General features: G+C 43.2%; 1 protein-coding gene across 1 annotated transcript in view; it reads left to right on the forward strand.

The window, feature by feature from the left end:
- PGM5 (phosphoglucomutase 5) overlaps nt 1-27,083 on the forward strand; it is a 189,970-nt gene that overhangs the window by 60,848 nt on the left and 102,039 nt on the right. The window contains exons 4-6 of the mRNA XM_056523045.1: nt 2,959-3,084; nt 7,261-7,451; nt 9,921-10,075. Of these exons, the coding sequence (XP_056379020.1) occupies nt 2,959-3,084; nt 7,261-7,451; nt 9,921-10,075 (472 nt within the window). The remainder of the gene's footprint in view (nt 1-2,958; nt 3,085-7,260; nt 7,452-9,920; nt 10,076-27,083) is intronic.

Below are 27,083 nucleotides of genomic sequence, written 5' to 3' on the forward strand. Positions count from 1 at the left end.
TAGCGCTTTGTCAAAAACACTAAATGGAATTAGTGTTATGCAGTAAAATGCACTAAACCAACTAGAAAATTGAAATATAAGGTATACTACTGATGAAATTTGACAAAACCATATCTACCCTAAGGTGAATGATGTTAAAATGTATATAACCACATTCAAATAAATAATAATAATCATAATAAAGATAAAAATGAGAATAAAAAGAAAATAAAGATAAAGATAAATATAGAAATAAAATAATTCATATTAGAAAGAATGGAAAAAATGTAAATTGGTTTAAAAAAAAATGTCAACAAAATATTATTCTGAGACAGAATGTATAACAGAAGAACATAAATGTACATATAAAGTATACAACATACATACGTTAAATACGTATTATAATTATAAAAAATATTAACAAATTATTAATTAAATAATTAGTGATCAAAAGCTTCCCAGGAGTCATAATTTACTGGGGCTAACACTCAGGACCAATCAGCGTGCTGGTAAACAGCCTGCCACTGATGAATCGTGAGAGCAAGCCCACAGTCAAATTCGATAATCTATTCTTCTAAATAACCAAACAGCTTGAACTCAGTATTTAATCCCCTAGGTGTCAATGATTCAAACTCATAGATTTTTCTAGTTTCTGCTTTGGTCGTTTTGGCCAGAAGATTGCCACCTCGCCAATCCCGTTTAACTGTCTGTAAAGCCTCATACGTCATTTGGGTGGGGTCGTTTTAATGAAATTCTTTGTAATGGAGTGCCAAAGGGTGACTATGTTTACTTTTAATATTATACATATGTTCGGTAATGCGAGTTCTTAGAGATCTAGTGGTTCTATCTATATATTATTTCAAATAAGGACATTGTATTACATAAATATCTCCTTTACTATTGCACGTCAAACATTCCTTAATGTTCCATACAAAATTGTTGGAGGTTGAAGATATTTGTGTTGTTTTTTTCTCAATCCTAGTGATTTTGCAATCCATGTACATCTATTAATGTGTGTCTACGTATACGCTCTTAGGATGTTGATTATGGATCGTTGGGGCAATTTTGATTCCCAGATTAGGAGCTTTAGTATACACAATTTATAGGCAAGATCAAGTTGCAGGAGAAACCCTACCTCTTACACCTCCAATCGTGTATACTAAAGCTCCCAATCTGGGAATCAAAATTGCCCCCACGATCCGTAATCCAACATCCAAATAGCGTATACACACATTAATAGATGTGCATGGATTTTTTTAGGTGTGGACAATTGCAAAATCACTAGGTTTGAGAAAAAAAACTCAACCTCCAACAATTTTGTATGGAACATTAAAGCATGTTTGACGTGCAATAGTAACAGAGTTATTTATGTAATACAATGTCTCTGTTTGAAACAATATATATGTAGAACCTCTAGATCTCTAAGAACTCACATTTCTGAACATATGTATGATATATCACCCTTTAGCACTCCATTACAAAGAATTTCGTTCAAACGACCCTACCCAAATGACATATGCAGATTTACAGACAGCTAAACAGGATTGGCGAGGTGGCAATTTTCTGGCCAAAATGTCCGAAGCAGAAACTAGAAAAATCTATAAGTTTGAATCATTGACACCTAGAGGCTTAAATACTGAGTTCGAGCTGTTTGGTTTTTTAGAAGAATAGACTATCGAATTTGACTGTGGGCTTGCTCTCACGATTCATCAGTGGCAGGCTGTTTACCAGCACGCTGATCGGTCCTGAGTGTTAGCCCCAGTAAATTATGACTCCTGGGATGCTTTTGATAACTATTTTTTTATTTAATATTTTTTAATATTTTTAATATTTGTAATAAATATTTAACGTATGTATGTGTTGAATACTTTATATTTACATTTATGTTCTGTTATACATTCTGTCTCAGAATTATATTTTTTTGACATTACACCAATTCTCATTTTTTCATTTGTTCTAATATGAATTCTTTTATTTCTATATTTATCTTTATTTTATTTTTATTCTCATTTTTATCTTCATTATTATTATTATTTATTTGAATGTGGTTATATACATTTTTACATAATTCACCTTAGGGTAGATATGGCTTTGTCAAATTTCATCAGTAGTATACCTTATATTTCTAGTTGGTTTAGTGCGTTTTACTGCATAACACTAATTCCATTCTAGGTTTTTATTTACCAACCTTTACATGTGTGTTCCATTCCACTTATTTTCTGTGCTATTGTGCTCCAGGTGCAAACCCTAATGACTTCAATCTCCAGGTATAAATAGAACCCCATAGAATGTGTATGTGCCAAGAGGACAACATTTTTTGTAATTTTTCTTTTTTCTTTACCTCCTGCCACAAGCCAGCGCGATTTCCAACAACGTAACTGGCATCTCCAATATCACTACGGGCAAGAGGAAGGCATTGATGCTATGGACTGGCCCACCTGTTCCCCAGACCTGAATCCGATTGAGCACATCTGGGACATCATGTCTCGCTCCATCCACCAATGCCACGTTGCACCACAGACTGTCCAGGAGTTGGTGAATGCTTTTGTCCAGGTCTGGGAGGACATCCCTCAGGAGACCATCCGTCACCTCATCAGGAGCATGCCCAGGCATTGTAGGGAGATCATACGGGCACATGGAGGCCACACACACCTAATGAGCCTCATTTTGACTTGTTTTAAGGACATTACATCAAAGTTGGATCAGCCTGTAGTGTGGTTTTCCACTTTGATTTTGAGTGTGACTCCATATCCAGACCTCCATGGGTTGATATTGATTTCCATTGATAATTTTTATGTGATTTTGTTGTCAGCACAACTATGTAAAAACGAAAGTATTTCATACGATTAGTTAATTCATTCAGATCTAGGATGTGTTATCTTGTGTTCCCTTTATTTTTTTGAGCAGTGTATTTTAGTAGAATTTTAGTATCCAAAGGTTCTTAAGCCCACCTAAACATTTTTTTGTATTGTTTTTTAGTTGAAGTGGTGGATTCAGTGGAAGTATACCTCAATTTGCTCAGAACAATTTTTGACTTTAATTCTATTAAGAGTTTGCTTGCTGGTCCCAGTCAGCTGAAAATAAGGATTGATGCAATGCATGGAGGTAAGGAAAAGAATACTGTACATTCCTTGGAAAATATGAAACTATGTTCAGACTATGAGAGAAAGGATAAACATGTATAATCCAGATTTATAGTATTAAATGCAGTACTAAATAGCACCAATGGGATTTTTATACAGAAAACATAGAGAAACGAATATACTAGTACTTGTTACAGCTCAAAAAAATCATAGGTAAAATTGAGTTGAAAAGAGTTTAAAAACACACAAAACCAAAGTCAAGTAAAACTTTATATATATATATATATATATATATATATATATATATATATATATATATATTCTTGCTTTGTGGCTCTAGCCCAGCCACACAAAGTTGGCCAAACTGTTGATTTTGTTGGGACCAGCTGACTGTCTAATGTGTATGGGGCGATGTGGATGTTCTCCCGGATGAGAACACATGCAGGACTCTCTAAGGCAACCATGCATGTCAATGGTGAATCATTAGGAATTAGCTATCAGTTTAACAAGCATTAAGCTGAAATGATACAAAATGTAATTCTAAAGGAGTTGAATGCTTTCAAAATAACAAACAAATCGTCCCCACCTTTCTTAATACTGGCTGCTTCACTCATACTCTGACACTACATCTCCTAAGTAATGCCTGCTCAGCCAATCACTGGCCATAGCATTGACCCGCCTTGGGCAGTGATTGGTTAGGAAAGCATTACATGAGGAGAAGCCAAATCAAAGTTAGAAGGATGCAGTGGGGCCTAGGAGCTGTAAGAATGGCATTTGTGGAGGACCAGAGAAGGTAAGTTTGGTTTAATGTTATTTAAGACTATTTAAGACTGTAGACTAACATTTCCTAATGCCAGAATACCCCTTTAAGTCCTCACATATTTCAAATTTGATCATTGTTTTGTATGGGTATTTTGAGCATAGATTTCAATACTTACTGACAAAAAGTGCAATGTGTGAGTGACGCCTATATAGTTCATGATCAGCTCGCTTTCCCCCACTTGAAGAATTAACCCTTGGATTCTGGCATTTGTGATGAAAATGATGAAAAGGTAATACCTGTTATGTCACAGTTTTTTTGGGAAACATTGTTTGATGACTTTCCAACTTGGCATGTCAACTATACTGAAATTAAGGAATAAGACTCTGTTTTTCGAATATGCGATGGCACATGACACTATAAGAGCATTGGGGGAGATTTATCAAAACCTGTCCAGAGGAGAAGTTGCTGAGTTGCCCATAGCAACCAATCAGATCGCTTCTTTCATTTTTGAAAAGGCTTCTGAAAAGTGAAAGAAGCCATCTGATTGGTTGCAATGGACAACTCAGCAACTTTTTCTCTGGACAGGTTTTCATAAATCTTCCCCATGTGTATTCACTTTTAGTTCTTTCCCAAGCCCTGCTATATATAAGGATTGTATCCACATATTTCATTTATGAGAACGATCAAGTCTGAAGCACCTGTACATTGGCCCTCATTTACTAAGAGTGTAGTGTAGGTTTCTTTGTGGGTTTTAATTCCCTACAATTTTTTTTCCACGGTATTTACTAAGGTTTCCCTACATTTTGCACTTTTCCCTACACTTTGCTTTTTTTACACATGCTCTGATCTGTAGGGTTTTCTCAGCTGAAATTCACCTTATTTTATGTGGAAACCTTACTAAATGTGTTGTTTTTTTGTGAAAATGTCTGGAACACGCCCCTTTTCAGAGTACACGCCCCCTTTTCCCGGTGGCCACGCCACCTTTTTCGAGTTTTCTTAGCAAAATGGAGAGTTAGTTGGGGTTTTTTCAAATCTGGCGCCAGAAGGTGGCCACGCCACCTTTTTTGAGTTTTCTTAGCAAAATGGAGAGTTAGTTGGGGTTTTTTCAAATCTGGCGCAAATTCTGGCGCAAAATCTGGTGCAGACAGAATTTCTGGCGCAATGCGACAGATTCTGGCACACAACCCAACAAAACATGTCGGGTTTGCAATAGTAAATGACGGCCATTGTGTTTTACATTATATTTTGAACTATTATTATTTGGCTATAACAAATATTACCCATACACTTGCATTACTTCTTTGCATTGTATAGAAGAACATGTTAGATGGTGGGGAGAGACACTCTCCTCAAAAAAGGAAATCCTGTTTAGGCTGGGTTTCCATTACGCTTTCGGGAGCACATACGGCAGGGGAGAGCTAAAAATTTGTGCTCCCGTATGCCTTTCTATGCACTCTCGTATGTAATTAATTTCAATGAGCCGACCGCAGTGAAACATTCGGACCGGTCGGCTCACTTTTGCCCCGTATGCGCTTTTTCCCTGCACCTAAAACCGTGGTCGACCACGGTTTTAGGTCCGGTTGTAAAAATGCATACGGGGCAAAAATGAGCTGACCGGACCGAACGTTTCACTGCGGTCGGCTCATTGAAATGAATTACATACGAGAGTGCATAGAAAGGCATATGGGAGCACAAGTTTTTATCTCTCCCCTGCCGTATGTGCTCCCGTATGGGGGAAAACGTAATGGGAACCCAGCCTTAGTCAGTTTTAGTGTAGCTTAGAGTGAGGAAGGATGTGGAGTGCTTTACCTACCATTTTCCCTGAGTCAGGCCTTAAGACCCCAAACATTACTTCTATATAGAATAGGGCTATATGTCCTTCACATCACCCAAGGCATTATCAGACAGGAGATAGAGTGGATTACATAAAGACTTTGAATAGAAGTTGTGCAAGAGCCCCATAGAATGTGAAGGACCCTCAAGGGCTTTAGTTGTGGCCTTACTGTGGCTTTCACCTAACAGTTTTACCTAAAGTTTTGCACCTTGCAGAGAGCATTGCATCTACGCTACAGAGAGTGCATTTATATTGTAGTAGAACTGCTAGAAGCTAGAAGGCAACCAGTGAGTACACCTTAGTGAAGATTCTCAGGACTAATACATGCACCTTAAGAAAGGGTAGAGGAGTGCATAGACTGCTCTGAAGCCGCCCCCCCCCAACACACACACACACACACATACACTAACTTTATTTCTTCGCAAGGGGCACCTACTCATTCCAGCCCTTATGTCAGCAACTTTGCAAGAGACTGTACCTTCACTTGCAGTAGGCAACTGTTTTACCAAGTTTTACTAGTACTGTTGTAAGTACTGTGTTACTTTTCCTTATGTTTGTGCCCAGCTGATTGACTGCATATTTACCACCAAAAAGCACCCCACTTTCTCGTCACTGGAAATTCCACGGTATACCCTGGGAAAACATTACACCATCTACACTTACTGTGATTGGCCACAGTCCTACTGTGTCTGGCCATCCCACTGACTCTGTTCCCTGTGATTCTCTATCTGTGTTGCTGCACTTGATTGAGCATAAACTTGCTACTTTTGTTCACCAGAAAATTGGCACACATGGTGTAATAAATTCCATCCTATGTGTAAATAAAGCCTTTAAATGAATGTAGCTCATATTCCTTGTTTTAATATGTATGACTTAGGGTGCGTTCACACTGAGTAATTCAAGAGGAATTTACTCGGGTAATTCCTCTTGAATTCTCTGCTCCAAATTAATTCACATCTCCTCTGCCAATTGACTTTAATGCTTTTTTCCGCTGTCCTGTTCACACTATGGAAATTCTGCTAGCGGAATTCTGATGCTGAATTCCGTTCCGCTTGAAGAAAGAGCATGTTAATTTTTCAGGCGGAATCCGCTTGCAGAAATCAATAGAAGTCAATGGTAAAAAAAATTCCGCCCGACATCGTTCTTGCCAGAATTTGCGCGGAATTTGCACGGAGTTCGCGCGGAAATGGCTGAAAAACCCTTCACTTCTTTCTCCCCCATTTCCGCATGCAATTCTGCCCACGGTTCCACTTAAATTTTGCGAAAATTTTGCACGGAAAAAAAAATTCTTTTTTCCGGCACGTACATTTTTCTGCGTGAATTCCTCTTGGTTTGCTCAGTGTGAACGCACCCTTACTCTGGAATATGGAACAATACATAGAGTGAAACAGACAATGCCTCCCGGATAATGGTAATCTTTTGCAATTCTTTGGCTGTCGAATCAGGGGTTCCATCTGTCTGAAAATAAAAATAACAGGCCCTGTTAACTCAATGGAATTTAATTCTGACGTTATTGGTACAATGTTTTTTTGCTCATCTTTGCCATACTCTGCTAAGTATAGTCTTAGTAAATTGTGTAAACTGTATCATCTGTTTTTCAGTCATGGGTCCTTATGTCCGAAGAATTCTTTGTGATGAGTTGGGAGCACCTGCTAATTCTGCGGTTAATTGTGTCCCCTTGGAAGACTTTGGTGGGCAATATCCTGATCCCAACTTAACATATGCCAGTGGTCTTTTGGAGGCCATGAAAGCAGGGGAACATGGCTTTGGAGCTGCATTTGATGCTGATGGAGTAAGTATTTAATGTGTTTGAAACTTGATTCCATCCATGTCTGTTCCATGGAGAGCTATTAGGAATTAATAATTCTAATCGTTTTAATTATGTTATATATCTGCAACTACTTTGGAGCTCTTGGTTCTTCTTCCTCTAGTGCCAGGTGCAGCAGTGATATCATCAAGCGAGCTTTGGGCCTCTGGTCTCTGAGGCCTTCTTGGTTGAACTAAATGGACATGTCTTCAACTGTAACTATGTAACAAGCGTCAGAGTAGGAAGCCGATGGCTCCACCACTCCTTAGTTTAGCACCCTTACTTTTGGTGAAGCTCATGGTTCCCTGCTGCCCTTTGTTCTCATGTTTCCATATGATAATGATATGTACAGTATATTATAGAAACATACTTCTTTTTGCAACCTCCAAAGGGCATGCTCTCTCGCAAGAGGTGTGAGGAATGCATTTGCAAACGGTACATTCAGGTTGCTAAACCAATTACCTGATGCCAACAAATACTGTGCATGGGTCACATTAATCAGATGAGACCTATGCACAATATGATACTTGCTGGGTATTGAAAGGATGAGGCAACCCAAACATTAAGCCTGTAATTGCATCTCCCCAGGCCCGATGTCAGATTTGATGTAAAGGTATACAAGGACAATCCCTTTAAATACCCCGTAAAACTGGCACTGTTTGTGTAAATGGGAATAACATAAAGTCATTAATAAAAAATTATTGTTGAAAGAGGTGGTTTCCCAAGATGAAATAAAAAAAAGCAAGTGCTTACCTCAGCAGTCCCCCTACCACTATCATATCCATGCCCTTGTCACCAGTTATCTTAACATTCTGGTCCCTGTCTCATCAACAAAAAAATTTAAGCATGGGTCGCAGTGGTCACTTACCTTTTTGGTAACCACTTCATGACCACCTACAGTAAATATAAATCCATTTGTTGCATTAGGAGCAAAGCATGTTTACATAAAATAATCCACTACTGACTGTGTCTACCACAGCAGCCCCAACACCTGAATGATGTTACTATCAGCCTTTAGTCCTGATGACATCATTGGTACCTGACCCGTTAAAATCTCAATCCCATCATTACGGTGACAATCCATCATGCCGTTCACTGTTAAACAATTGTTGCTGCAACAAATTTTTGGCAGGATCTGAACTGTCATAAAAAACTGCACAGAGTAGAAGAGGTTTGCTATGAGGATTTGCTTCTAAACTGGGCGGTTCCCGAGACACGTGTCATCAGAGAGCACTTAGAGAGAGAGAAGAACAGCTTAACTTCAGCAGCTCATAAGTACTGAAAGGATTAAGATTCTTTAATAGAAGTAATTTACAAATCTGTTTAACTTTCTGGAGCCAGTTGATATATAAAAAAAAGTTTTTTCCTGGACAACCCCTTTAAGGCTAGGTTCACTCTACAGAATTTTTGAGCATAATTTTACTTAGTAAATTCTGGAGCAGCATAATCCTATTTCTGTTAATGGAATACTGTTGCACAGTCCGATGCTAAAATTCTGCTGATGAAACAATGATCTTGGTTATTCTTTAGGCTGAATCCACTCTGAATACATTGCTGTCTATGGACAATCGGCTGGAGATTCTGTAATATGAACCTAGCTTTAGAATGATATTTTTTTTACTGCTGATATCTGTGAGGGAACGTCTGATCAGTTCTAAGCAACCCCACTGTACTATGCAACCATGGTAGGGATACACTAAGTACTTTCATCCACTTTCCACATACCCTATATAGTGTATATATGACATGGGTACAGCCATTTAAAGCAATTACAGAAGGGATGTGGTGGTACAATCTATCATCATATTTGTTATCAATCTATAACCAAAAACATAGTGGTCACTTTTCCCCCTCCACTCTTCCGCTACCCCACTCATTGCATTACAGTTGAGCTTCCTTGCATGCTGTGCTGTAATTGAAACTAAAATTCCCTACAGCCCTGTGAAGAATGATCCCCCCCACAGAGGTCGCTCCACCCATTGAAGCATTCAGGCTCCTTTCAACACTTGACTAGTGATGTAATGTCTCGGGCAGCAACCTGGGAAAATCTGGGACAACACTCATTTTGTATGCTGCTAAAAAATGAACACCGGGGCAAAGATCACATAAGAACTACAAGAACAGCCATTAAACACAGGTACAAACACTAAATTATGAACCACACTAACTTTACAGCCCCTGTATCATTGTCAAATACATTTTTTTTTAAGAATACCCATTTAATGTAAAAGCATGTCATATGCAATGACACTACAATGTTACCATGTTACCACTGGAGGATACATCAATGCCTGTGGAGTTACACAAATTAACCTAAATTCTTACAGGAAGATACAAGCCATACTTGACTATTTTTGTGAAAATTTTTATAAATAATCAAGGGTAAATTTTTTATAGCATAATTTTTATAAAGATTTTGTGGTTAACAATATTAAATATCTATATTTGTTTCAGGACAGGTACATGATTTTAGGACAAAATGGCTTTTTTGTGAACCCTTCTGATTCCTTGGCAATTATTGCAGCCAACCTCTCCTGTGTGCCTTACTTTCGACAAATGGGTGTACGTGGTTTTGGGAGGAGTATGCCTACAAGTTCAGCTATAGACAAGTAAGTACAGTCTGTATAGTTCTTATATATATATATATATATTTATAATCTGCCTCTTTTACATCCCACTTTTAATATGATTAAATTAAATGATTCTGTGATGACATTGGCATCATGAAATATAGTTTCTCTTAAAGGAGAACTGCGGTGCAACACTTTTAACTTGCCCTGTGTCCGGACTGCAAAAACTAAAAAAAAATAACTTTAACCCCTTAAGGACCCAGCCATTTTACACCTTAGGACCCGGCCATTTTTTGCACATCTGGCCACTGTCATTTTAAACATTAATAACTCTGGAATGCTTTTAGTTATCATTCTGATTCCGAGATAGTTTTTTCGTGACATATTCTAATTTAACATAGTGGTAACATTTTGTGGTAACTTGCATCCTTTCTTGGTGAAAAATCCCCAAATTTGATGAAAAATTTAAAAATTTTGCATTTTTCTAGATTTGAAGCTCTCTGCTTGTAAGGAAAATGAATATTCCAAATAATATTTTTTTATTCACATATACAATATGTCCTCTTTATGTTTGCATCATAAAATTGACGTGTTTTTACTTTTGGAAGACACCAGAGGGCTTCAAAGTTCAGCAGCAATTTTCCAATTTTTCACAAAATTTCCAAACTCACAATTTTCAGTTCCGGTTTGAAGGGGATTTTCATCTTAGAAATACCCCACAAATGACCCCATTATAAAAACTGCACCCCCCAAAGTATTCAAAATTACATTCAGTCAGTGTTTTAACCCTTTAGGTGTTTCACAGGAATAGCAGCAGGTGAAGGAGAAAACTCCCAATCTTAATTTTTTACACTGGCATGTTCTTGTAGACCCAATTTTTGAATTTTTACAAGGGGTAAAAGGAGAAAATGTATACTAATATTTGTAGCCCAATTTCTCTCGAGTAAGCACATACCTCATATGTCTATGTAAAGTGTTCGGCAGGTGCAGTAGAGGGCTCAGAAGCAAAGGAGCGACAAGGGGATTTTGGAAAGTAAGTTCTTCTGAAATGGTTTTTGGGGGGTATGTTGCATTTAGGAAGCCCCTATGGTGCCAGAACAGCAAAAACCGTCCACGAGGCATACCATTTTGGAAACTAGACCCCTTGAGGAACATAACAAGGAATTAAGTGAGCCTTAATACCCCACAGGGGTTTCACGACTTTTGCATATGTAAAAAAAAAAAAAAAAACATTCACTAAAATGTGTGTTTCCCCCCAAATTTCAAATTTTTGCAAGGGTTAATAGCAGAAAATACCCCCCAAAATTTGTAACCCCATCTCTTCTGAGTATGGAGGTACCCCATAAGTTGACCTGAAGTGCACTACGGGCGAACTACAATGCTCAGAAGAGAAGGAGTCATATTTGGCTTTTTGAGAGCAAATTTTGCTCGGGGGCATGTCGCATTAAGGAAGCCCCTATGGTGCCAGGACAGCAAAAAATACCCACATGGCATACCATTTTGGAAACTTGACCCCTTGAGGAATGTAACAAGGAATAAAGTGAGCCTCAATACCCCGCAGGGGCTTCACGACTTTTGCATACGTAAAAAAAATAATAATAATTCACTAAAATGTGTGTTTCTCCCCCAAATTTCACATTTTTGCAAGGGTTAATAGCAGAAAATACCCCCCAAAATTTGTAACCCCATCTCTTCTGAGTATGGGTATGAGTATGAGTCGGTGTGTACCAATGTGCATGGCAGCGCCGACTTGTGGAGCTGTAACTATCGTCAGGGACAATACATTTCCTTTATGGACCACTGGGTGAATGTGGTTCCTGCACAGCCACAACAGCAACTTGGACAGGTCACACAGCTTCCGCCTCCACGCTCTCAGGCCGTTGGTCCTGTGACAGTGTGCCACTCCGCCTTCTCATCCTCCACCGTGTCCTCAGTCTCCACTGCATGGACAAGTCTCAGTGCCCCTCCAGCATACCATGTGTGCAGGGCACAGTGTTGTCACGTTGTTCTCCACATGGTTTGCCTTGGCGAACGGAGTCACACAGGGGAGGAACTGCTAAAAGTCATTCATCAAGAAATCGAATTATGGCTTACTCCACGAAAACTTGAAACAGGAACCATGGTGACCGACAACGGGAAGAATATCTTGCTGCACTGCGATAAGGAAGCCTGAGACATGCGCCCTGCGTGGCACACGTGTTCAATCTGGTTGACAATCGGCTCCTGAAGTGTTCTCCCCATCTGCAAGACATCCTAACAATGGGGAGGAAACTTTGCATGCATTTCAGCCACACGTACACCGTAAAGCACACCTTCCTTGAGCTGCAGCGTCAGAACGGTAGCCCCCAACATAGTCTGATTTGCACGTTGGAATTCCACCCTCCATATGTTGGACCGACTATATGAACACAGAAAAGCCATAACCAATTTCTTGATGATCCAAGCGGGTAGGGGGGAATCCCCTGTGTAACTTCAATGACCACCAGTGTCAGCTCATACGTGACACCTGCCGTTTGCTCAGGCCCCCTGAAGAAGCCACATTATTAGTCAGTCGCCAGGATTATGGGATGAACAATGTCATTCCACTGCTTCATCTACTACAACACGTGTTGGAAACCTATGGCTGGTCAGGGCACTGGAGACATGGCGCCATCTCAGGCCACATGAGGAGGGGGAGGGGCACAGTGGAGCACAGTTTAGGTTTCGCGAGATGGGTGGTTTTTCAAGTCATGTGACAGGAGAGCAGGAACAGCCAGAGGAGCTAGAGGGTTATGAGGAAGGCGAGACAGAGGACCCAGACACACCGTGGCAGTATGCAGTGGAGATGGAGGCAGGGAGTCCCTCCGAGTCACTTGCATAAATGGCACTATGCATGCTCACTTGCTTGCGAAGTGATCGCCGAATTGTCACCATTCGGCAGCGGGATGACTTCTGGCTCTCCACCTTATTGTACCCTCGTTACCAGCACAAAATGGGGGCCTTTTTTACACTCACTGAGAGGGAGACCAAACTGACCTACTACAGAGACATCCTTCGTAGTCAGTTGTCCGATGCCTATCTGTGCCATCATCCATCCTCTCACAGGTCTCACTCGGGGGGCCCTCTGCGCTAACCTTCCACTGCCATGGCTGCTGGGGAGGGGCAGGGTGGCAGGAGCAGTACCAGCTACATCAGCAGCCTGAGTATACAGTCCCTGATGTGTAGCTTTCTTCACCCACATAGTGAAGCAACTCATCAGCAGCCGGTAGACTTGAAGCAGGACCTTAACCAGCAGGTGGTGGCATACCTTGACATGAGCATGCCAACACACCTTGAAGATCCGCTAGACTTCTGGGCAGCCAAACTTGAATTGTGGCCGCAACTAGCAAAGTTTGCCCTGGAAAAGCTGTCCTGCCCGGCCAGTAGTGTGCCATCAGAGCGCACCCAAGGAGAACTCATCTGTCCACGAAAAATGTGGAGAGACTGACCTTTGTGAAGATGAATAGGGCATGGTTCAGCCATGATTTCTACCCACAGATGCCTGATGCATGAGAGTAGATTGACCATGGTGCCACACCAACAATTCACAAATATGGATAGTGCTAAACATATTTAAGGCGCTGCTTCCCAGTTACAGACATTCCTCCGCATCAGACCACAAGTAAGTATTGAGGAAATGCATTACGTAAAATGTAACTCTTAATAATATTCTTAGGATAAAATATATGTACCCAAAATTGTTTTTTAAATCAAACAAAAGGAAAGGTATGCAAAAAACACCATGTGCCACCTACACCACCAAGTATTGATGTGATGCAAAGACCTCTAAAAGGTGGAAGGGAACAACGTATGGTCCATTGTAACCGGTGGGGCTAAAAACTTCCCCTGTAAGGCCCTACTCTCGTGTTATTAATTCCCTTCTTGGCAAGTGTTACTCGTCCTAAAAATGGCAGCCCCCTACAGCCCCCTACAAACACTGCCATTTCCTAGGGTTTTTAGTTGGAAATAGAGAGATTCCTGTGTGGGGCCACCCTTTCTAAGGTGAGTAACACTTGCCAAGAAGGGAATTAATAGGGCGAGAGTAGGGCCTTACAGGGGAAGTTTTTACCCCCACCTGCTACAATGGACCATATGTTGTTCCCTTCCACATTTTCGAGGAAAGTGTTACTTGTCTTAATTAGGGTGGCCCCACACAGGAACTAATCCCTATTTCCACCTAAAAACCCTGGGAAATGGCAGTGTTTGTAGGTGGAAATAGGGAGAGGTTTTTGTGTGGGGCCACCCTTTTTAGCGCCTGTAACACTTGCCAAGAAGGGAATTAATGATGCGAGAGTAGGGCCTTACAGGCGAAATATTTACCCCCATCGGTTACAATGGACCATAAGTGGTTCCTTTCCACCTTTTAGAGGTCATTACATCACATCAATACTTGGTGGTGTAGGTGGCACATGGTGTTTTTTGCACACCTTTCGTATTTTACGTAATAAATATCCTCAATACTTACTTGTGCACATTAACACTTTTACAAAAGAGACCTTTTTCTTTTGCCTACCTGCCTCAGCTACTATTCTGATCCTGCCACCAGCCTGATGCCACACATCTGATGCCAAGGTCTCCTTTTTTCACCCACCTTCGTCACTGGGTACTGATTTTGCCACCCACCGCACCACTCACTTTCAGGACTCCTAATGTCGCTGCTGCCACCTCCATTCTGTCTCATTCTGCCACCATATGTTCTCCTCGTGCTGATGCCACCTCCAGGCTGTGTCATTCAGCCACTATATATTCTCCTCATGCTGCCGCCAACTCCAGGCTGTGTCATTCAGCCACTTTATGTTCTCCTCATGCTGCCGCAAACTTCAGGCTGTGTCATTCAGCCACTATATATTACGGGATCACATACATTTGGTCTAGCAGCTCCATAGGGCATAATCCCATTTCCGTAATTGTAGCACTCTTGTCACCAGATTATTTAGAAAAAAATGCCAAAGGGGCCAAAAATCCAATTCAACCCAAATGCAAAAATGCCAGAAAAAAGTCAGACACAGAAAATTGCACTGGCAAGTACTGAGCAAATACTCTCTGGGGTAGAGGTGGGGGAGGATAGTGGGACAGAGGTGCAGGACAGTCAGGCAGTTTAGCTGGGTTACAGTTAAAAAACGGGGTAGAGGGAAAAGTGTCAGGGAGGCTAGTCCTGAACTGGCACACCCCAACAAGTTTGCTTGGGTGGCAGATGAGGGGGATGCCATTTCAGAGCTAGCAGTACTGCAGCAGGACTCTGCCTCTGACCGCCGGGGGGGGTGTCTGCTCCAGTAAGGAGGGAGGGAGGAGTGCAGGGCAGGCCAGACAGGTACTGGTAGTATGGGACTCAATTGTGAGGGGGACAGACAGGGCGATCTGTCACAAAGACTGGGATCACCGAACAGTGTGTTGTCTTCCTGGCGCTTGAGTTCGGCACATTGTGAATCGGGTTGACAGGTTGCTGGGTTTGGCTGAAGAGGACCCAGCAGTAATGGTACATATTGGTACCAATGACAAAGTAAGAGGTAGGTGGAGTGTCCTTAAAAATGATTTCAGGGAATTAAACCGCAAGCTTAAGGCAAGGACCTCCAAGGTAATATTTTCTTAAATATTACCTGTACCACGAGCTACACCAGAGAGGCAGCGGGAGATTAGGGAGGTAAACAAGTGGCTCAGAAGCTGGTGTAGGAAGGAGGGGTTTGGGTTCATGGAGAACTGGGCCGACTTCGCTGTCGGATACCGGCTATACCGTAGGGACGGGCTGCACCTCAATGAGGAGGGTGCAGCTGTGCTTGGGGAGAAGATGGCTAGAAGGGTGGAGGAGTGTTTAAACTAGGGACTGGGGGGGACGGAACCTACAACATAGAAGGGGAAGATAGTGTAGATAGAGAGGGGGGCTTAATAATGTACCTGGGGGTAGAGCAAAGGGAGGGTTTAGAATAGTTAATATTGATAGGCATCATAGGAAAAAAAAAACATACACCTTTGAATTGCATGTTGACTAATGCCAGAAGTCTGATCAATAAAACTGACGAACTGGAGTTGAAAATTTCTGAAGAGGATTATGACATAGTGGATATAACAGAGACTTGGCTGGACGATAGCTATGATTGGGCGGTCAACATACAGGGCTATAGTCTATTCAGGAATAGTGATGTCGCGAACATAACATTTTCGGTTCGCGAACGGCGAACGCGAACTTCCGCAAATGTTCGCGAACCGGGCGTACCATCATTCACTTCAATGGGCAGGCGAATTTTAAAACCCACAGGGACTCTTTCTGGCCACAATAGTTATTTAAAAGTTGTTTCAAGGGGACTAATACCTGGACTGTGGCGTGCTGGAGGGGGATCTATGGCAAAACTCCCATGGAAAATTACATAGTTGATGCAGAGTCTGGTTTTAATCCATAAAGGATTAAAACCTCGTCCTCAGTGATGTCAGGGAAGGTATAATCTTCTTCCCCCCAGCCACGTACTACACCACGGGAACCAGATAGGTGACAAGGAGCACCCTGGGATGCCTGTTGTGGTTGGTCTTCCTCCTCCTCTTCCTCAAAGCCACATTCCTCCTCTGACTCCTCTTCCTCACAATCCTCTTCCAGCGTTGCCGTAGGTCAAGCAAGCGAAGCTGATAAGGCTGTTTCTGGTGGTGATGGTGACCACAACTCTTCCTCTTCATGCTCATCTACTGCCTGATCCAGCACTCTTCGCAGGGCGCGCTCCAGGAAGAAAACAAACGGTATGATGTCGCTGATGGTGCCTTCGGTGTGACTGACCAGGCTTGTCACCTCCTCAAAAGGACGCATGAGCCTACAGGCATTGTGCATGAGCGTCCAGTAACGTGGCAAAAAATTCCCAGCTCCGCAGAAGATGTCCTAGCACCCCAGTCATACAAATATTCATTGATGGCTTTTTCTTGTTGGAGCAGGCAGTCGAACATTAGGAGTGTTTAATTCCACACACCTTCCTGGACTGCTTCAGGACGTCCTGTAAGCCTGTGAACTTATGCACAAAGCATTGTACAAACAGATTACACACATGTGCCATGCACGGCACATGTGTCAACTTGCCCAACCTCAATGCCGCCAACAAATTTGTTCCATTGTCACAAACCACCTTGCCAATCTCCAGTTGGTGCAGAGTCAGCCACTGATCCACCTGTGCGTTCAGGGCTGACAGGAGCGCTGGTGCGGTGTGACGCTCCACTTTGAGGCAAGTCAACCCCAAGATGGCGTGACACTGCCGTATCCGGGTTGTGGAATAGCACCTGGAGAGCTGGGGGGGGGGGGGGGTGCCGGTGATGTGGAGCAAGACGCAGCAGTGGAAGAGGACTCGGCCGAGGATGTTATGGAAGAGGATGGAGTAGGAGGAGTAGAGGAGGTGGCAGCAGGCCTGCCTGCAAGTCGTGGTGGTATCACCAACTCCTCTGAAGAGCCACGCATTCCATGCTTGGCAGCCGTCACCAGGTTTACCCAATGTGCAGTGTAGGTGATATACCTGCCCTGACCATGCTTTGCAGACCAGGTATCAGTGGTCAGATGGACCCTTGCCCTTACACTGTGTGCCAGACATGCCATTATTTCCTTTTTCACAATGGAGTAAAGGTTAGGGATTGCCTTTTGTGCAAAAAAAATTTCGTCCGGGTACCTTCCACTGCGGTGTACCAATGGCTCGAAATTTTTTAAAGGTCTCAGACTCCACCAGCTTGTATGGTAAAAGCTGGCGGGTTAACAGTTCAGACAAGCCAGCTGTCAGACGTTGGGCTAGGGGGTGACTTTGAGACATTGGCTTCTTGCGCTCAAACATCTCCTTGACAGACACCTGACTGTGGGCAGATGAGTAGGAACTGCTCAAGGCGAGAGACGGAGAGGCGGATGATTGAGAGGGGGCAAGGAGGGCAGCAGTGATTGACCTGGCTGAAGATGCGGGACCAGGAGGAGGATGGCGGCTTTGACTTTGTGTGCTGCTTGTACTGTTGTGATGATCCCATAGGCATTTGTGATGTGACATCATGTGCCTTCGCAAAGCTGTTGTACCTAGGTGGGTGTTGGACTTCCCATGACTCAGTTTCTTCTGGCACAGGTTGCAAATGGCCTCGCTGTTGTCAGAGGCAGACACACCAAAAAAATGCCACACTGCTGAGCTCTGCGATGACGGCATTCTGGTGGTGGCAACAGCATGCGTTGATTGGCGTCCCATCTGGCTGACCCCGGGTGCCGATGCATGCTGTCTGACTGTGCCACTAGCTCCTTGCGACGAGCTCCCCCTGCTTCCAACTTGTCTCCTCCTCCTCTCTGTCTCCCCATCTGAACTTTCCCCCTGTTCTTCTTCTCTTCTATCGGGCACCCACGTGGCATCCACGGACACATCGTCATCATCAACACCTTCAACGCTATCTGACACCTCAAGAAAGGAAGCAGCAGTGGGTACAACATCATCATCACACTGTACGTCCATGTGTGTAATGCTGCCTGACTGAGACATATCCCTGTTAACTACATCCTCTGGCAATAATGGTTGCGCATCACTCATGTCTTCAAACTGATGTGTAAATAACTCCTCTGACATATCAAGTAAAGCTGCTGTGGTGCTAGTGTTGGTGGTGGCGGCAGGCGGGCAAGTGGTAGCATGGGAGGTGCCCGAAACCAAGCTAGAGGAGAAGAATGGTGCATCAATGTTCCGAGCAGAAGCTGTAGAAGATTGGGTAACTTGTGATAGCCAGTCAACTATGTCCTCAGAACTTTGGGGGTTCAGGGTACGTGGCCTCTGAACACTGGCCATTATTCTAGGGCCAAAGGGAATCCCAGCACCACGACGGCCCCTGCGGGGTGGCCTGCCTCTGCCTGTCATTTTTTTGGGGGTTAAATTTGCACAAGTGTCACACCAAATGTGATTTGCACTAGGGTGACACAATTAGCCCTGCAGGCAAAAAAAAAACCTCACAACTGTGAAGTGAACTGACTGGTTTTATTTCACAGCCAAAAAAGTATTTTTTTTTAAATTTGCACAAGTGTTACACCATATGTGATTTGCACTAGGGTGACACAATTAGCCCTGCAGGCAAAAAAAATCACAACTTTGACGTGAACTGACTGGTTTTATTTCACTGCCAAAAAAGGTCATTTTTTTTTTACTTTTCACAAGTGTCACACCAAATGTTATTTGCACTAGGGTGACACAATTAGCCCTGCAGGCAAAAAAAAATCACAACTTTGACGTGAACTGACTGGTTTTATTTCACTGCCAAAAAAGGTCATTTTTTTTTTACTTTTCACAAGTGTCACACCAAATGTTATTTGCACTAGGGTGACACAATTAGCCCTGCAGGCAAAAAAAACTCACAACTGTGACGTGAACTGACTGGTGTTATTTCACAGCCAAAAAAGGTATATTTTTTATTTTTATTTGAACAATTGTCACACCAAATGTGATTTGCACTAGTGTGACAATGAGCAAAAAAGGTTGCCAGCGGAGTTCCCCTTTTAAGCAGAGGTCCCCAACCAGGGTGCCTCCAGCAGTTGCAAGACACACGGACTGTACTTATAGCCCTTTTAATACTGTAGTTAGTTGCTTGAAGGAAATTAAGTTTTACACCGGAGTACCCCTTTTAACCAGCGGTTCCCTCCCAACCAGGGTGCCTCCAGCTGTTGCAACACACACGGACTGAACTTATAGTCCTTTTAATACTGTGGTTAGTTGCTTGAAGGAAATTAAGTTTTACACCGGAGTACCCCTTTTAACCAGCCGTTCCCTCCCAACCAGGGTGCCTCCAACTGTTGCAGAACACACGGACTGATATTTGAGTCCTAAAAAGGGCTTTTTTGGGTGCTGTCCTTAAAGTAGATGTTAGACTAGTGCTTTAGGAGTAGAGTGGACCCTGAATACACCACCTAGCAGCAACCTAGCTATCGCTTTCCCTATTACAGCAGGAGCAGCTTCTCTGTCCCTCCACTTTCTAAGCCTGCATCATGCGGAATGAAGGTAAAATGGCATCCGTGCAGGAGGTAGGAGGGTCTGGAAGGGAGGGACAGCTGCTGATATGCTGTAATGTGTCTGCTGACTCTGACTCACAGGGTCAAAGTTTACCACAATGTTAAAGTATAGGGGGCGGATCAAACTTCACATATGTTCGCCCGGCGATGCGAACGCGAACATGCTAAGTTCGCCGGGAACTGTTCGCGGGCGAACAATTCGCGACATCTCTATTCAGGAAGGATCGGACAAAACGGAAAGGGGAGTTTGTCTTTATGTAAACTACAGTCTGAAGGCCGCACTGCGGGAGGATATATGGGAGGGAAACGATAATGTGGAGTCAATATGGGTAGAAATATATGGAGATAAGAATAAAAATTCTGATGAGGGTTTGCCATAAGCCACCAAAGATAATGGAAGAGGCAGAAGATCAATTACTGAGGCAAGTAAACAAGGCAGCAAATCAGAATGAGGTGATAATAATGGGGGACTTTAACTATCCTGATATAAATAGGTTTCTGACTATAGCTAAAGACAATTATCTGTCCCAAATGGTGGAGGGCCCGACCAGAGGGGGCGCCCTACTAGACTTAATATTAACCAACAGACCTGACAGAATAACTAATGTACAAGTAGAAGGATACCTAGGAAATAGTGATCATAAGATAATACATTATAGCATATCTTAGAAAACCCTCAAACAATTTACATACAATGGAGGTTAGACTAACAGGTCTATAATTCCCGGGGTCACCTTTTGGCCCCTTTTTAAATATTGGCACCACATTTGCCATGCACCAGTCTTGGGGAACCTTCCCTGTCACTAAAGAGTCCCTGAATATTAAAAATTAGGGTCTGTCTATTAAATTACTTAATTCCTTTAGAACACGGGGGTGAATGCCATCTGGACCTGGTGATTTGTCTATTTAGATTTTTTGTAGTTCTGTACTTCTTCCTGGGTTAGACAGGTGACCTGTACTGGGGAGCTTACCTTATCTCGCTGTATTTCACCTGGGATTTCATTTTCCTCTGTGAATACAGTGGAAAAGAATTTGTTTAATATATTAGCTTTTTCCTGATCCCCGTTTATAATTATCAATAAGCCACAGGGGAATTACACTAATGAGCGCAATGGCCTTTTAAATCTTAAAGCTCCGTCGTGAGCGCACCCTAGGGGACGGGGACACGTGTGCCGGAGTAGAGAGGCAGAGACGGGGGCAGAAGAAGCACCATGTGAGTGACGGACTGGGGCTCGCATGCGGGTGCGTCCGCAATGCGAGTCCCAGCCCCGCTGGCAGCGGCAGGTAACGGGACCATGCGCTCACGGAGTCAGAAAACTCCTGAGAAGGTCACGGTCCAGGATATTCTCCTCAGGCTCCCAAGATCTCTCTTTAGGACTGTAACCCTCCCAGTCGACCCAAAAAAATTGTTTACCTCTCACAGTTTTTGTAGCAAGAATCTCTTTAACCTTGAAGATGTCAGAAGAATCGGAGACAGGTGTGGGGGACAAGATTCTTCTGAGAAAACCGGTTTATGACAAGAGGCTTGAGGAAAGAGACATGGAAAGAATTGGGAATATGTAATGTAGCAGGTAGACGGAATTTGTAGGAGACAGGGTTGATTTTTTGTAGAATCTGGAAGGGACCAAGGTAGCGAGGACCGAGCTTGTAACAGGGGATCTTAAAGTGGATGTACTTGGATGAAAGCCACACCAAGTCTCCAGGAGAGAAGGACGGAGGAGGTATTTTACTTTTATCTGCTTGCGCCTTCATGTGTGAAGAAGCCTGGGATAACGACTGTCGGTTCTGTTACCAGATGGTAGCAAAGTCATGGACCAGCTCATCAACAGCAGGCACACCGGAAGAAACTGGGAGAGGAAGAGGAGGACGGAGATGGAGTCCATAGACAACAAAAAAGGGGGACGACCTCGTGGACTTGGAATCCTCATGATTATATGAGAATTCAGCCCAGGGGAGAAGGTCCAATCAGCCCAATCGTCTTGGCGAGCTGAAACAAAATGCTGAAGATAAGTCTCAAGGATTTGATTAACCCTCTCCACCTGACCGTTGGACTGAGGGTGGTAGGCTGAGGAGAAGTCCAGCTTGATGTCCAGACAGTTACAAAGGGCTCGCCAGAACTTAGAGACAAACTGCACACCTTGATCCGAAACGATATGCTGAGGAAGACCATGTAAACGAAAGACATGCAACAAGAAGTACTTTGCCAGCTGCGGGGCAGAAGGAAGATGTGGTAGAGGAATGAAATGAGCCATCTTGGAAGACCGATCTACAACGACCCAGATGACAGTGTTATTATAAGATGGAGGCAAATCGGTGATGAAATCCATGGCGATATGGGACCAGGAAGTTTCTGGAATGGGTAAAGGCTGTATGAGTCAAATCGCTGTCGAGGAGTTTTGGTACGGGCACAAGTTTCACAGGAACAAACAAAATCAGAAACATCACGTACAAGATGGGGCCACCAGTAGTGCTGGGAGATAAGAAGTAGAGTCTTGCGTATTCCAGGATGTCCTGCTGTCAAGGAAGAATAACCCTATTTCAGGACCTTGTATCTCCATCTGGCAGGCACAAAGGATTTTCCTGGAGGAACTTGCTGAATCTTGGCAGGAGTGGCAGGAATCAAACGGTCAGGAGGAATAATATGCCTAGGCGTGGAGTTCAAACTAATGACGTCAGAGGACTTGGAGAGAGCACCAGCCCTGATGAAGTGAATGAAGAAGTTGAAACTTGAAAAGATCAGTGACCACCTTGCCTGGCAGGGGTTCAAATGCTGAGAAGACTGAAGGTATAGATGATTCTAATGGTTGGAGTAGATGCTGACCGGATGAGAAGAACCTTTCAATAAATGTCGCCATTCCTCCAAAGCTAGCTTGATAGCGAGGCATTCATGATCTCCAATGGAGTAATTCCTCTCAGCAGGAGAGAAGGTTTTGGAAAAGAACCCACAACTAACAGTCTTGCCCTTGACGTTTTTTTTTTAGTAAAAACGGCACCCGCTCCAATAGATGGGGCATCAACCTCCAAAGCAAAGGGCCTCTCCGGATCAGGTCTTGTAAGCACGGGAGCAGAGGCAAACGCAGACTTTATATGGGAGAAGGCCTCTTCAGCCTCTTGAGGCCAAGATTTAGGATTAGATGCCTTCTTAGTATGAGCCACAATTGGAGCAACCAGGATTAAAAATGTGGGATAAATTGACGATAATAGTTTGCGAATCCCAGAAAGCATTGAACAGCACATAGGCCCAAAGGATGAGGCCAATCCAATACTGCAGACAATTTATCTGGATCCATCTGCAGGCCCTGATGAGAGACAATGTAGCCAAGAAACGGAAGACTAGTTTTCTCGAACAGGCATTGCTCCAGTTTGGCGTAGAGATGATTCTTCCGTAGTCACTAAAGAACCAGACGAACATGAGTACGATGCTCCTCTAAGTTGGAAGAGAAGATCAGGATGTCATCTAGGTATACTACAACACAGGTGTAGAGAAGATCACGGAAGATATCATTGACAAACTCTTGAAAAATGGCTGGAGCATTGCAGAGACCAAAAGGCATTACGAGATACTCAAAATGTCCGTCACGAGTATTGAAGGCCATTTTCCATTCCTCTCCCTTGTGGATACGAATGAGGTTATACCCTCCACGTAAGTCCAACTTGGAGAAAACCTTGGCACTACGTAGATGGTCAAAAAGTTCAGAGACAAGAGGTAGAGGGTAACGGTTCTTGACCGTGATTTTGTTAAGTCCCCTGTAGTCAATGCATCGACGGAGTGAGCCATCCTTCTTTCCAACAAAGAAGAAACCGAGCTGGAGAAAAGGACTTACGGATAAATCCCTTTTGGAAATTCTACTGGATATACTCAGCAATGGCTTTGGTCTCAGGAACCGATAGAGGGTATATCCTTCCAGGAGGAGGAGTGGTACCAGGCAGAAGATCAATAGGGCAGTCGTAAGGACGATGTGGAGGCAGAGACTTAGCCTGTTTCTTGCAGAAAATGTCAGAGAATTCTTGGTAAGGTGGTAGCAGGCCAGGTGAAGGAGGAGGACGAGAAACAAATTTAGACTGACCTGATTGGAGGCAAAGATTTTGACAGGATTGTCCCCAACAAATAATTTCTCCAGTTCTCCAATCCAGTTGCGGAGAATGGCGTTGCAACCAAGGAAGGCGAAGACGAATTTCTGAAGTACAGTGTGACTTTTCAATCTTTTCTTTGTGCAATACTCCCACTTGCATGACAAGAGATTCAGTCCCGAAGTGAACCATACAGTCCATATTTTGTCCATTAACAGAGGAGATGAACAAGGGCTTGGCAAGCCGAGTAAGGGGAAGATGATACTTGTGGACCAAAGAAGCATCAATAAAGTCACCTGCTGATCCAAAATCCAAAAATGCTATAGCGCTGAAGGAAGACTTGGCTGAAGCAAAGACTTGTACAGAAATAGTTAAAGCATACCTGTCATAGTGCGAAAAAAAAGTGATATGTTACTTAGGACCCAATCCTGATCATGTGCATATAATTTTTATGTGTCTCGGACCTATATATCTAGAGATATAAGCATTTATCTGCTGGTGAGTTACTTTTTCATTGTGCAGGCTGGAGGGGGCGTGTCAGTCTGTCTCCCTCACAGGAACAAGCCTGGGCAGTCAGCCAATCAGTACTCTCTACTCTGTAACCCTTTCCTCTCTGGTTTTATGCTGTGTCATGTGTCAGAGGAAGATACTTGGAGCTTGCCTGCAGTAATCAGAAGACATTATGGTGAATTCATAACAGGATAAAATGTATAAATATAAGAATAGATCTTTATAAAATTAGTACACCATTTTTATGAATACATGTTCTGTTTTATCTTCTCCTAGTAAAGCTGGATGCTAATCAGCATAGCTGTCCCTATGTGTGTCATTCATCTTTCACAGACTCCTGAATGTCTGATCAACTTCTTTGTCATCCAGGAGTCCGAGAAAGCTTTGACTATTTCAGCATGCTGGGAGTTGTAGTTTAGTAACAACTGAAGCTGCAGTGTTTGTAAATAACTGTATTAGAGCAATGTTGCCTCCAGCTGTTTTAAAACTACAGCTCCCAGCATGTCCACACATCCTTAATCTGTAGTTTTGCATACACAATAGAAATCTCCTATACTGGATACCGGTTACGGCTGGTATCCAGTATGCTGCAAAATCTAGACTAGTCTGTCTGGCTAAAAGACAGGTGACCCCTAGTGTGGCTATTCTGAGCTTGAATTTCAGGCGAAAATGATTTTTTTTTTAACAAGTGTATATTGTGAAATGTCATATTATAATGAGTCCTGCAATATATGAAAAGTTTTTAACAATGACAGTGCCTCTTTAAGCGTGGACAGGTAGTATTCACACCCAGGGACGCCTCTCCCACCATAGGTGCATGCGTTTCCTGAATGCTGTGGTCGAGCTGTAAAGTCCTTGAGGAAGTGCTCCGGGCTAGCACAATACAAGCACAAATTCTCACTATGTCGTTGTGACCTCTCCTGTTGCGTAAGACGAGAACGATCCACTTGCATAGCCTCTTCGGCAAGAGGTGGATGTTGAAACACGGGTGTTAGACGAGGATATCTCCTTGTTGGGGCAGGTTCCCTCTCTAATAGTGTTGAGCGGCATAGGCCATATTCGAATTAGCGAATATTCGCGAATATATGGACGAATATTCGTCATATATTCGCGAATATTCGCATATTCGTAATATTCCCGGTTTTTCGCATATGCGAAAATCCGCGTATGCGAAAATTACCATATGCGAAAATTAGCATATAAAAAATTAGCATAAGCGAAAATTCGCATATGCGAAAATTAGCATATGCAAATTTTCGCATATGCAAAAATTCGCACACCAGTCTCACACAGTAGTATTAGAGCCTTCTTTACACCACACAAGCTGGAAGCAGAGAGGGATGATCACTGTGATGTGTACTGTGAAAAAAAAAATTAATATTTGTAATTACGAATATATAGCGCTATATTCGCGAATTCGCGAATATGCGATATTCGCGAATAAAATTCGCATTGCGAATATTCGCGAGCAACACTACTCTCTAAGCGCAGTTCCTCCTGTCTCTCAGCAAAATGAACATCAGTGCGTGGATACTGTGGATAAGTTCAGTCAAAGAAGATGGAGGATCACGTGCTGCGAGGGCATTTTTAATCCTGCTTGACAGTCCTGTTTTAAATGTGGGAAGAAAGGGAATGTCCAGCGGGGGTACAGGAACGGATATGGGCCCGTTTCGGCCCTAGTGTCGGCCTTGGTCAGGCCTTAGGTATGACTAAGGCCCGACGCTAGGGCCGAAACTCCTCACTCTGTGTCTGTGTCATCCATGTGCTGAAGTTTTACAATAAAGAATCCGTTCCTGTACCTGCGCTGGACATTCCCTTTCTTCCTACTGCTGTGTCTTAGGCGCTGCCCACACCAGTCCAGGTGCTACGGGTCTGGGAGTGAGCTGGACTTTCTCTCTGTTTGTTTTAAATGTGGCACACAAGGCCTCATCATTCCATGCAAGTTCAGAGGCCAGAGTGTGGAATTGAACTGCGTAGTCACCAACGGAAAATTTCTCTTGACAGAGGTTCCGCAAAGCCGTCTCAGCAGAAGAGGCACGTGCGGATTCCTCAAAGACACTGCGAAATTCTGCCAAGAAGGCCGACAAATTGGAGGACACCGGATCACCACAGTCCCAAAGGGGTGTAGCCCAGGCCAGGGCTTTTCCGGACAGTAGACTAATTTTCCGTCTGAAACTGTTCAGACATGAGCTCCAAGCGCATGGAGCACTGTGCAAGGAAGCCTCTGCATGACTTGGAATCCCCATCATACTTAGAAGGTAAAGACAGACGTAGCTGGGAGCCAGAAGACACTGCAGGAACCATACGTGGGAGTGGGCCAGGTTGCGGTACCTGCTGCTGTTGTAAGGCCAAAAGCTGTTGCATCATAGCAGAAAGTTGAGAAAGTTGCTACCCCTGTCTGGCCAAATGCTGCGAATGACGTACCACAATGGAGGGAAGATCCACGACTTCATACATGGGTACCTCAGTGGG

The sequence above is a fragment of the Hyla sarda genome, chromosome 1 (assembly GCF_029499605.1).
Source record: "Hyla sarda isolate aHylSar1 chromosome 1, aHylSar1.hap1, whole genome shotgun sequence".
Taxonomy (NCBI): domain Eukaryota; kingdom Metazoa; phylum Chordata; class Amphibia; order Anura; family Hylidae; genus Hyla; species Hyla sarda.